The sequence below is a fragment of the Dermacentor silvarum genome, chromosome 3 (assembly GCF_013339745.2).
Source record: "Dermacentor silvarum isolate Dsil-2018 chromosome 3, BIME_Dsil_1.4, whole genome shotgun sequence".
Classification (NCBI taxonomy): Eukaryota; Metazoa; Arthropoda; class Arachnida; order Ixodida; family Ixodidae; genus Dermacentor; species Dermacentor silvarum.
Genome location: NC_051156.1, coordinates 103,246,223 through 103,259,342, shown reverse-complemented (window position 1 = coordinate 103,259,342; position 13,120 = coordinate 103,246,223). Strand labels below are relative to the sequence as shown.

Here is a 13,120-nt window from a genome sequence, read left to right as displayed (position 1 = left end):
GACGACACTTGCTGTGGGCCGGAAGTGCTTTTTGTATAGTGATACATGTCCTTGTGCATTCTCTTTCTGTTACTTTTTTTTTATAGAAACAAATTAACTAACGTCTAAACTATTACGAAGAACGTTTGTTCACCATAATGTTGGAAAAATTATCGATGACGCGCCCTGGGCAGCCAATCGGATAGCTGGCCCAGTGACGTATTCTGGGCAAATCACGTCATCAGGGCACAAAAACCAGCCGCTTGGCGTGCTGCAATCGGTAGCGATGTACATTTTGAAAACCTTATAATAAATTAGACGCTTTACGTAGAGAGCTTAGATGCGTCAAGTAATGATCAAAAGGACCTACTCTAACGACTCAGTACGTTTGTACAAAAGCGTCAAAATCGTGTCAGGGTCCCTTTAAGTGCACGTTAAAGAACACTGGGCAAGTAAAATTAATCCAGAGCCCCCCCCCTTACGGCGTCTCTGATAACCCACTTTGCAGTTCCGGGGCGTTAAACGCCACAAAAGTATTTTTTGACAATAATGATGTCCCCATTCCACTGCATTAAAATGGGCATTTTATTGTAGTGGCGACCACGCAAACAGCTAACACTTTGGCTTCAATGCGAACGAAACAGGCAAGAAATGCTCGCAAAAGTGCAATAAGAAAAAAGAAACCCACGCCAAAATTATAATTTTCTGCAAAACTTGAGGAGCAATTGGCAAGCAGTTTAGCTGCAAAAATCATGTAAACAGGGCGCTCCTACTACGCAACACTTAGTAATACTTATCCGGTTGGCCGAGTGATGTGCGTTTTAGACCAGTGCTCTATATTTCACTTACTGTATGCCACCGTCACTGCGCATCGCCTTGGTGCTAAAGTTTGTGTGGGCAGCAGAGCCGAGCCACTTTCCCGGCGGATACGGCATCGGATCCAGGTTGACCAGCACGCCGAAGTCCTCGGCCACTCGGTCCAGTATGTAGCGTGACATCCACAAGTGGTCAGCGGCATTGATGCCTTCCAGGGGACCCACCTGGTACTCCCACTGCGTACAGACAGGCCTTCAATTCGTTTTCAAGGAGTTTGAAAAGGAAAAGCAGGTCAGCGCGATTACGTCGGCAGCGAAGTAAGGGCAATGGCAATAATTCAACAATACTAGAGCAGGGCCCAGAGTCCGTGTTAGCAAAGCTGTGATGATATATGCTTAGAAAATTTTTCTGAACCCGATCTATAATGTCAGTGTTGGATCTAGAAATGCCGTTCCAGACGACCGACGCGTGTTAGAGTTGAGGAAGACAGATTGTTGTGTACAACTTGCGGAACGGTGTAGGAGAATTTAATTCTCTAGACAGTCTGCAAACAGAGCCAAGAGTGCGCATGCCCCGCATTGCAACGCGTTTAGTGTGAACTGAAAAGTGTAAGGTTGTATCAAAAAGTACACCGAGATCATTGATCTCACGGACCTTACACAATGGTACAGAATCTACTGAATAAGAAAAAGAAACGCTAGCTGTTTTGCGGGTGAAAGTCATGACTTTGGCCTTAGCAGCATTCAAGGTGAGGTGCAGCATTTAGAAAAAGAAAGCAGGTCAGACTGCAGGATGCGACAGTCATCAACAGTGTGAATTGCCCTAAAAATATTTATGTCATCGGCATATAGAAGGAATGAAGAACGCCGAATAGCAGAAAAAACGTCATTAATAAAATTAAAAAAAGGAGTGGTCCTAACACTGATCCTTGAAGATCGTCGCTGGTTACCATGTAGGAAGAAGACGTTTGGCCGTTGACATTAACAAAACATGATCTATCAATAAGACAACTCCGCAAGAGATTTACAATTGACAAGTCAACACCAAACTGCGTAAGCTTGATGAGAAGCAGTGAGTGGCTTACCACATCAAAAGCTTTACTGAGGTCGCAATATATGGTGTCTACTTGCCCCCTTTGAAGTACCGGCGCGGAGATATGTGTCATGAAGCTTGCGAGATTTGTGATAGTGGAGTTGCCGGTGTGGAATCCATGCTGATTCGGAATCAATGTGTTCTTCACCGTACAAGACAATAGGTTGTGAAGAGCAAGCTCAAAAAGCTTAGACGTGGCACAGAGAAGAGAAATCGGGCGATAAATTGAGACATCGGTTTTACAGCCAGACTTAAATACAGGAAAAACACGAGCAGTTTTCCACATGCGAGGGAAAGTGGATGTATTCAGAGAGCTATTAAATATAGATGTCAATGCTGGGGCAAATATACCACCGTACGCTTTTAATATTGCGGAAGGGATGCCATTAGGACCGCAAGATAGGGAAGACTTCAAGCGCTTAAGGCATTCGCTGATCAGCTTTGCATCAAACAACACAGGACTAGATGTAGGAGCCGTTGTGCGCTGCTGACTGACACCAGCGTTGGAACCTGAAGGTTTATATCAGGAAGAGAAATGGGCAGCAAAACAATCCGCGACTGCTTGGACTTCTACTCCACTAGAGTCGAGCAGGCGAAAACACTCTCCGCGATTACAAGTACGCTTGCGGATATAATTCCAAAATTCCGCCGGCTGGTCGGAGGCGCTCTTCTCCAAGAATGCAATATATGAGTCATGATCCCGCTTATAGAGGCGTTTGCAGAGAGTTCGAAAAAAAGCGAAATTCTTTACTGCACTCATTAGGCACAGGAATTCTGGATTTACGGTGCGCGCGATCTTTATGCTTTAGGGCAGTTATAAGTTCGGATGAGAACCAGTGGGGATATTTTGAGCGCCTAGGACTGTACTGAGGAATGTATTGGCGCATACCGCTCAAAACAAGCTCCGTAAACTGATCTATTTGGTCATCAACATTGGTTTTATCTGTGACCAGGGACCAATCTCTGGTGGATAAGAAATCATACAAGCCAACATAATCACCCCACTTGAAAGCAAAGCGAGAAGTTTCATTAATGCCAGTGGGGAAGCTCTGCCTAAGGCTGACACAGAGGCAGTTATCTTAAGTGAGGGGTGAAACTTATCGGGACGGACAAGGGAAATGTCAGAACGGGAGACATCTATAGCTTGAGCATTCGAGAGGCAAACGTCTAAAACGTTGCCACAGCAATTGGCGATCAAGTTGTGTTTCTGAAGAGAACTGAAGGACAGAAAGTCTAACAACAGGCTGCATTTGTTCTCTATGTAATGATTATAATGAGAATATGTAAGCGTGTTCCAATCAATTCCTGGTGTGTTAAAATCACCAAGAAGGATTACTCTGTGCTTGCGATAGGAGGGTAAGACACTTTCAATAGAAGAGATGACCTCATCAAACAAAGCAGGAGAAATATTCGGTGGAACGTAGAAGGTTCCGATTAACAATTCTTCACAGCGGCTAGGCTGACATCAAGCCAAATCGATTCCTGTACACTTTCTATGTCGCTGCGCCTTACACATGTCAGTGAGCTGTCAACGGCAATAAGTACGCCACCACCTTTTTGTTTAACTCCACTGAAGTCCCGGTCACTGCGAAAGGGGTTATAATGTGGCGGAAAAAAATCTGGGGAGGAAATTTCACTGCAGAGCCAAGTTTCCGAAACAACAAAAATAGGAAAGGAAGACGAAATGACATTGGCGAAAAATTCACGTGCCTTGGTGCGAAGTCCACGAACGTTTTGATAGAAAATGTCCAGATTACACACCACTTTGATCGTTTGGGGTCTTCCCTGAAGCATGAAGCATACCGTCGTGTAGCATCCCACGGAACGGCTTGAACAGGCATCCCATTGGCCCCATAGACGGGTCGTTCAGGCATTTAAGAGCTTCATCGTCGACGGCTTCATCAGCGCAGACGAGAAATGAGGCATACGAATTATGCCTCGTCTTGAGACGTTTGCATGCAATCGGTGGTGCTCCAACGTTTGACAGGTGAGCAGTCAGATCCGCAGACGTCGTATTATGAGAAAGCCTGGACACAAGAATCGCTTTCGGTCGCGGGGCGCGTTTCGCTACAGATATTGCCTTGCTCTCCCCAGCTCCAAATTAAGCAGGCCGACGTTCACTCCGAGTTGTCTTGGAGAGAGGGTCAGTGGTGGCAGCACTCGGCGAAGCCGTCTGGACGGTCGCAGCATACGTTTTCTTGGACGCGTGGAGCGGCACCACAGCAGGAGAAATGGGCGGCATCACAGCAGGAGAAATAGGAGACCGCTTGCCAAGCGCATCACGCAGGGAACGCACCTCGACCCGTAGTGCACCTATAGTATCGGCCTGCTGAGCGGATGCCAGCGCGTTTTCCCTGTGCAGACGCTCGTTGTCACTCCGCAGTCGCGCCACCTCATCGCTGAGGAAGGATATTCCCTCGAGCGCCTGAAGGAGAAGGCCACGGAGGCCCGACATGTCACCAACCGCCTCAAAACCGGTCCCGACGAGAGCGAGGCCCTGGGGAGGGGTCGCCGATGGGGAAGCAACGGGCGTGTTGACATCGCTAAGACTAGCCGCTGGAATGTCGGCGTGGTCGGCGTTCTGGCACAGGTTACACGTGAAAGCATTCTCACCAGACTTCAAAAGCTCAAAGTCCTCGTCGGGCCATGCAATACGTACACTTCACGTGTGCACGTAATTCGCATGAAATACAGCAATGAAACTGCTGTTTTCCGTAAAAAGGCTGGGAGCACAGAATACAAACGTCCGTACTAGGCGCCATCTTGCGATAATAATAATAATAATAATAATAATAATAATAATAATAATAATAATAATAATAATAATAATAATAATAATAATAATAATAATAATAATAATAATAATAATAATAATATATTGCGCTCCGATGCCGCATTTTCGCACGAAATGTGCAGAGCGTTTGTTTTTCCTTGAAAGAAGCGCAAGCTGTCGTTAAAAGGGGGACTGACACTAAGCCAAACAATCTGCGTTTCGGCATTTCCTTGGGGCTTTCTGTGCATGTTTCGCGGGCGTTGTGCCTACTATGCGGAATGTTTTGCGCAATTGAATTATGACCTTATTCCCTGCGAATCTTACACTGGTTATAAAAAAGAATGCATGCCTGTGCAACAAAATTAAATTAGCATGTTATTGCACGCGCCATCTACATCAGCAATTGTTGGCGTAAAAGTCCGTTTCTTCTATTTCTTGTTCTTTATTCATTTGGTGTGAAATGCAAGCAGTTCATGAGTTCAATTAAACAGGCTAGGCCACTATGAGGTAGGCCAATAGATTGGCAGGTTGCCTCAGGCGAGATTTTTTTTATCGTAGTAACACTTAGAACGTGTTCTTTAAGCACAAAGCTGCCTTTGCATGGTTACAGGAAAAGTTGTAATCATTTCAGAAGCTAAAATCGTCGCACTGCTTTATTTCAACTAATAACTACTGTCATTTTCCGTCAAGCAAACAACTCTGCCCTGAAAAGAAAAAAGGAAATTACAGCAACCGTCTTCCAACTGTGCTGTGTTGACGCCCTGTATCTAGAGACTGTTTACATATTATCCTGATTTAACACCATATTTTAGATTTCCCTTTGTAGCAGCGGTTGAAAACACAAAAGCCCATGACTTACTTTTGCGGCTAAATGAATTCACCCTCGTGGGATCAGAACCACATATTCTAAGAACACCTTAGGCCATCACGCGTAGCTACTGAGCACGAGTTATGCAATTACAGCAATTATTTTAATGCAGTTATTGTAATATGAATTGCATGACGCAATACAATATTTGTACATGCTAACAATTTTTCTTTTATTTTGCTGAGTGATATTTATGGCACCTTGTTCATGTTGTGTAGTATGATAGAAGTTGCGGAGGGATCAGCAAACTGCGACAAATCGCTAAAGCACTCCATTCACGCATCGCTGCGACCACTTGTGGTTAAAACGGACTAAAACGCTTTCTGTGGTGTACTCGAAACACATCATCATGATCATCATCATCATCATTATCAGCCTACTTTTTATGTCCACTGCAGGACGATGGACTCTCCCTACGATCTCCAATTACACCTGTCTTGCGCTGGCTGATTCCAACTTGCGCCGGCAAATTTAATAATTTCATCACCCCCGAAACACAACAAAACCGTAAAATTGATATGATTGTGGCGATCCGAAGTTCCAACGGTCACATATTGCTCGCTCGGCATGGCCATTCACTGACCTTCCTACAGTGGAATAACGACAGCGCAAGGCTAAATGCTTCGGTACGTCGTCCAAAAAATGCAGACCAGCATTTACGCCTGTGCTACAGCCATGGAAGAAATGGTCTTTAAAAGACATGCATGCCGTCTATGCCCATGTAAACGCGCAGGTCCTAGCAGACGACGCGTGGTGCAATCCACACTATGCGTTGTTCAGCCAGTGCCCGCCAGGCGGCGGCTCTGTTCGATCTCGTGGCCAATAAGGGCATGCTTAAACAAGAAGGAAGCGGATGAATAGTTAGGATCACCTCTCTACTGTTCTTTTACCATGGTCATGGCTGTAGAAGTCTCACTACATTTACAGTGACGGCAGGCGACGACATGAGGTTGTATGCTTGCAAGTCATTTTGTATTTTGTTTTACAGCGAAATACGACTAGGATCACGGGATTTCTTCGTCTCTGTAGCCAAAGAGTCAGCCAATCAGAACGGAAGGTGCGAGTCGCCTGCGCTGCTTGGTTCCTTGCAGCACCACCGCATGGCGCTCACTTTCGCGCATCCACGGCAGCGGCGGCGCCGGCAGTGCAGGGTAAAAAGTCATCCACGCAGAAACTCCTCTGGGAGTCGTCTAATTATGCGCAAGCATTGTGCCACTTGCTCTTCTCTACGCAGCCCGGTGTCATTGCCAATGGTATGAAACTTGATCCGACCGGTATAAACGACAGTGCGGTGGCGACACGAACTGCTGCGGACGGTGGCGCCAGGTGCGCTGATGACGTTCCGATCATTATAAGATGTCATCGCTCTGTAGCGCCTGATCCATCTGCCTCGAACCTTTATGAACCGTGGTCAACCGTACACGGGTGGCGGCTGCGTATGGCGCGGTCGCGTGTGCCCTATCTTGAAAGCGATCTGCGAGGGGGACCGCGTGCGCCAAGTGCTGATAGCTTCATGTGCGCTGTTTTCCGTCGCTGCTGCGGGCCCTATCTTGAAAGCGATCGTCTTACGTGAAGGACGGACGGACGGACGGACGGACGGGTTTCCTCGTTGGGTAGGCATAGAAATGCTTCCGCATTTAAAGAAGAACAATAAAGAGCGCCTTCGCGCGTTGCGTTCGCTGCAAGCGTTTCCCGGTAAAGGTTGCGGTCGCACAAGCGGCAGTTGCTGGAGAGCGCAAACTGTATCATACGAAGCAGGGAGTGACATCACTACACTTTTACATGTAAAAGAAGAACCCGCCTAGCAACTGATGTCATTTATGTTGTGATAGCGCCATCGAATGGCCACGCATAGTTAGGACTAGAGCACTGCACGGGCCGATTTTTTAGCCCGGGCCCGTTTTTACGTTGGGCGGCACGCCCGAGCCCGATCAAAACTTTTATGGCGAGACCCGGGCCCGGCCCGGGCCCGGAAATAATCTACGTTACCCGCCCGGCGCAGCCCGCCACCCCTTTACCTTAGGCCCGAGCCCGGCCCGAGCCCGGCCCGAGCCCGGCCCGAGCCCGACTCGAAACCGGCCCGAACCCGGCCCGAGACCGAAAAATAATGTTTTTCAGAGTTGAGACTCCCGAGAATAACTCGCTGCACGTTTCATGCACACCACCAGAAAGCCCGAGCCCTGCCCGGGCCCGCGTCGAAAAACCCCAGCCCGGCCCGGGCCCGGGTCAAAAAGCACACGCCGTGCCCGAGCCCGGCCCGAGCCCGTGAAAGAGCTGTTCTACCCGGCCCGGCCCGCGGGCCGGGCCGGGCCCGGGCTTTCGGGTAAGCCCGAGCCCGTGCAGTGCTCTAGTTAGGAATCCCGAAGACCAGCGTGAACACGATGAGCGACGATGGGAAGAGCAACGTCAATGCGCACAATGGCGTCGTACTGAGGCTCGGCAGGACCTCGTTCAAGTCAAAGTCACATTGATCGATCCGATAAGGTGATACCACAGCTTCGTTGGCCAACCACCTTCACAGCGTGGATTAGAGCCCATTTTTTTTTTCATGGAGACTACTGACATTATCAGCGTATTACGGGCACGCGTTGCAAGTGCGCGTGGGATTTTATTGCTTCTCCAAACACATTTACACAGAACGAGCTGCAGGACGCTGACTCACATCACATAACGCTACTATTCTTGCTAACGTCTACAATATAATCATACTATTTGAAAAAATAAAGAAGAGGAAAACGCGTCGAGCAGTGGCTGGCACACCTTCTCGAATAGACAGGCCGTCGGCTTTCCAAGATAACTTCATGAGGTGACATTACACAAAATATAGCTCGGTAAGTTGTCTCACAGGCAATAGCACTAATTCTAGGCAACTATTATTAGCCGTTGCTCTTGTCCAGTCTGTGCGTATTTCGTATCCATCCTCATTCTGGTATAGAACAGCACAGGCTTAGAATAGCCCCCCGAGTAGCATTCATTAGAAATCGTAAAACTAATCGTGCAAAAAAAAAGTTTTTACCTGCGCTAGGACACCCTCGCAGTTCGTGCCAGCCATTTTGACTCCGGCATAAGTGCATGCCTTGTAGTGAGCGTCCGATACATATCTCCCCGAAGCGGCATCAGCCCCGACGCTGTAGCAGTATGGACCTGAATACGAACAGATGCAGTTAGTGCTATAAACATATGTCTTTAACATTGTTACGTTAATAATTAACGAGAGACAGACAGAAATATTTATTTACATCATTATGATGACGATGGAGACGCTGAGAAAAAGTGTTTCACCGGCTTGACGAGTGCCTACGCCCCCTACAGCAAACTTGGCTTATACGAGCATACATAATAATAACTACAAAGTGGCAATTTGTACAGCAACTACAAAGTACAAACCTGTAGAAAAAAATTTAAACGAGAAGTATTATACAACTTGCTCTCTAAGGTTGATTGTACATGCGAAAGCAAACAAAAATCACTGGGCTATAGGGCAAAATCATTGCATGAATTTAATAGAGAGGGTAGTCGATAAGAAATGATGTGTCGACCATAATTTATACGTATTTTGGGTGCAACGCAATCTCCAGCTACTCGGGAATCGCATGTGTACGTTTTGTTTTAACTTGGATAGCTTAACAAGAACGACATTTTCTGGTGAGGCTAAAAGGTAATAACTTTGAAATAGCGGTTGAATCTTGCCCGTCGCCTGAGCATTTTCTGATACTTCTTCTTCTGATACTTTTTACCGGCCGTGATAATGACCCAAGAGGAAGTTAAAAAGTGCCGTAAAATTTACCCAACTCATAAAACCGAACAGGGGGTGATGACAAACATCTATACAAGGTGCCTTAACCACCTTTCCCTGATACCGCAGAGGGCTCACTTCATTGTTAAAAGTTGTCAACAGCGCACACCAGTGATCGTCACTGTCAGCATGGTAAATAGAAGCACCGGTCTCGCACATAGGAAAGTCGGAAAAACTGTGATAAGACCTGCTGCCTTTCCGAGACCTTAATTGTAAGCAGTCTTGCACCGAAAGCTTATTGTTAGAACTAAGCCGTCCGGATTGGTCCATCTTTGTTGAGGAAAGGTCCTATAAGTATCATTGTTCCAAAGAAAACGGAGACATATTCTATACATATGATTGAGACGCCCATCGTCACTTTGCTTCTTGTGTGCATATACAGCGTTTGACAGTAGACAGTACCCTGACACTGAGTGGAAACTGCGCCTGGAGTCGGCCAATCAGGTGAGCGCTCATGCAATTACACTGCAACTGCGCCGGTTGCCTCTCCGCGTCACAGCGCAGTCTGCTCAGACGCAAACTCAGCATCTAGCACCAGAGCACGCCTCGAATCTATCAGTGAACTCCTTACACAACCTCTCCTATTCTGTCAAAAATACCAGTCTGGTGCTTTGTCATGAGTGCCAACTCTTACACGGGGCTTACTCTGAGCGAACACGGCATCATTATTTTCGCAAGGAATTATATGACTCCTGGAGTAGAAGAGAGTAAGCACTAATGCGCTTTATTACGCTATGTGTAGCGCAAACGAGGCACGCAAGACGACAGAGAAGACGAAGACACGACGGTTGTGTTTGTCTTCTTTGTCACCTTGCGTGTACTGCTTATGGCGCACGTCGTAAAGGGTGAGAAGATATTCTATGACTTGCCTAGAGGCTTTATTTGATGGCTGGCGTGTCTTGGCCAGTCTAGTGGATTCCCATCTTTTTCAGTTAACACGTACTCTTGCTCGATACCGAACCAGGGCTCCTGATCGTTTGCCTTCTGCATTGCTTCAAGGCAACTTCGGCGGGTATTGGTCTCTGAAACAGAAATAGAATGCATAATGAAAGCGAAAGCAGTATACTGGCAGTATAGACTATTTTATCATATTGGTGTGCGAAAGATCCAGATGTGAAAGCTAAGGTTTATGAAACACCTTTGCGATGTACCATGTGGTCAGAACTAGAAGAGGCACAATTGTGTAAGTGCAACCGAGATACTGTTAAAAGCAAAGCTTTTTTTCTTTCTTTTGTCTAGTCCCACTGGGTTTGGTGTATTTAAGTGAGTAACGTTTCTCGCCGAATAGACAGTTCATATAGCTGTGAATGTTTACCGTTAAAGTAGTAGCGGTGGGCGCTCCCCCTACCGTGTACTATAATTATAAATCGCGAACAAAAGCTGCGCATACGGACAGTTTTAATGCGATTAGCATTCCTAAAGCACATTGCGCACTTTCCAGGGTCTGTCTGTTATCTGACTCTTTGTTTCTGTGTCTAACCGTTTTCCCGCCAACTAGCGTCACTCGGGTATAGATGTCACATTTATACTTGGTGTCACATTACGGTGGAAGCCCTGAGAACGCACATCAGACATTTTGCACGTGCCCCCTATCACCACCTTGCAACACTACCTTCAGACCAGCGCCAAGCATCGTTCTCTAAAACTATCATCAAGTACAACGACAAACTACCCTCGGGCTTCACCGCTGCATCTAAACCATCGATACCCCCTTGGTGTCTTATTAGCCCCACAGTAAATCACAGTGTAGCAGGAATCAAGAAAAAATCTGAGCTGTCGTCACTTGTGCTGAAACAACTGTCTTTGCTTCTTCTACACGAGCGGTATGCGGACAGTGTACTTAATTATACTGATGGTTCCACAAACCTCCAGTGTTCGTGCGGTGCTGTGGTTGTCCCAGCAAGAGCTATTACCATTAGCTTCAGGACTGACCACCCAACGACATCGACATCTGCGGAACTAGCTGCTCTTCGTGCTGCACTTCGTTTCGTCAATCGGGAGTCACCTCGACAATGGTCAATCCTCAGTGACTCAAAGGCATGCAGCCCTACAATCTGTGCTATCAGCTCTGCGTCGCGGGCCATACGAACAGCTCGTATTCGATATTAGATACTTACTTCATACATCACAGGAGAAAGTAGGAGAAAGGACACCACGTGACGTTTCAGTGGCTTCCAAGTCACTGCGGCGTCATAGGGAATGAAAACGCCGATAATGCCGCTCGGGCAGCTCTTGACGACACACAGGAAGAGGTCATACCGCTCTCACGGTCCGACGCAGCCAGCCGACTTCGAGTGCTTGCACAGGAGATCACGCTCTCTCTATGGTGCACACCAAGCAGCCAGACCAACCGGAGCAATCGTCACTACCACCTGCCCTCTTGGATGCATCTGTGTATGCCAACTGGACTCCGCCGAAAAGAGGCGACTATGCTTTATCGCTTATGGCTAGGGGTGGCATTCCACGAAATCTTATTCATTCCTCATTGGAATGGCCGACAACGCTTTTTGCAATGCCTGTCTTTGCGAGGAGATGCTAGAACATATTCTATGCGACTGTCCTGAATATAATGTTCCGAGACAGTCCATGGCGTCCGTTCTAACACACCTGGACAATCGACCAATGTCAATTGAAACCATTCTCACGTGTCGTCGACAGAAGACATCGGAGCTGAAGGTGACGAAGGGACTACTTAGGTTTTTAAAGGAAACGGGCTTGGACAAGCGGCTGTGACAGTGATGTCACGTACTACGCAACAGTGACGGACCATAGAGAAAGAAATTCAACAAGAGGGGACACTCGGCAAAAACTGGCAACAGGAAACACGTCACCCTACGTCACGCTATACTTTTGACACCGAACGTTAGCTGCCGCGAGCATCGAAAAAAAAGAAAGTGAACTTAAGTTAACAGGCATTGATTTATGTTTTTTTAATTCTTTGCCGCGAAAACTAAAACGTTTTGCGTATAAATGAACTTAAGCTTTGCGACTTATTTTCCATGCCTTACCTAGCCACAGGTCAATGACGCGCCAGATGCATGCGTCATCCACCAGACAATCCCCCGAAGCCAGCAAGGACGGCTGCGCGCGCGTTTGAGCGCTCGCGCGCGGCGACCCGTCTTTTTTTTTTTTCTCCTTTTTTTTATGTAACCTGGTTTATTGGGCTCTCGGCGTATTCTTGCGTTCATTCTGCACTGGGACAAGACACCACTGCACTATTGGACTACGGCAAGGTGAGAAATCTTGTTTCACAGTCTACGACGCAATTAGGCTTACGGCACGGGACCGAGACTTAAGACGCAGTTAGCGAAAAACAGCTCGGCCATCCTGGCGCAGGTAATTTGAGTAAATGAATCGTGCTGAGACATGTTTCCGACGCTTCCTAGGGGATTATTGTAACTTATTTCGGTTTTCGAGCCACACTGGCCGCACAGGGCGCCGTGTCGCAGTTAGCGAGAACTCAGCCGTGGTGTGTAGTCTAGTGCATCTTGCTAGAAGTTTGTGCCGCTTTCTCTGACGCCAGACATTACTGAAAAGTAATTTCGTTACTTTCTGTGGTACTTTTGAGGCACGCTGGCCGCACAGCGCGCTGTGACGCAGTTAGCGATAAGCAGCTTGGTCGTGGTGATAAAGTTAGTTTGGCGTGTAATGAATCTTAGAGGGACAAGTCTGTGACGTTTTTGTGGCTCCGCAACAACATATACCTTCTTTCGGCACTCACGCCTGTTGAAAACGCGATGGGCGATTGCCAAGAGTGATAACATGGGGTGTGCTGCTGGCGCCGGCAGAACGCGCG

At 47.3% G+C, this 13,120-nt stretch overlaps 1 protein-coding gene across 1 annotated transcript in view; it reads right to left on the bottom strand.

Moving 5' to 3' along the window:
• LOC119445644 (glutamine synthetase 2 cytoplasmic-like) overlaps window positions 1–13,120 on the bottom strand; it is a 35,726-nt gene that overhangs the window by 2,827 nt on the left and 19,779 nt on the right. Inside the window, exons 3-5 of the mRNA XM_037709919.2 lie at window positions 10,194–10,346; window positions 8,545–8,672; window positions 829–1,031 (exon numbers count right to left, since the gene is read on the bottom strand). Coding sequence (XP_037565847.1) covers window positions 829–1,031; window positions 8,545–8,672; window positions 10,194–10,346 — 484 coding nt within the window. The remainder of the gene's footprint in view (window positions 1–828; window positions 1,032–8,544; window positions 8,673–10,193; window positions 10,347–13,120) is intronic.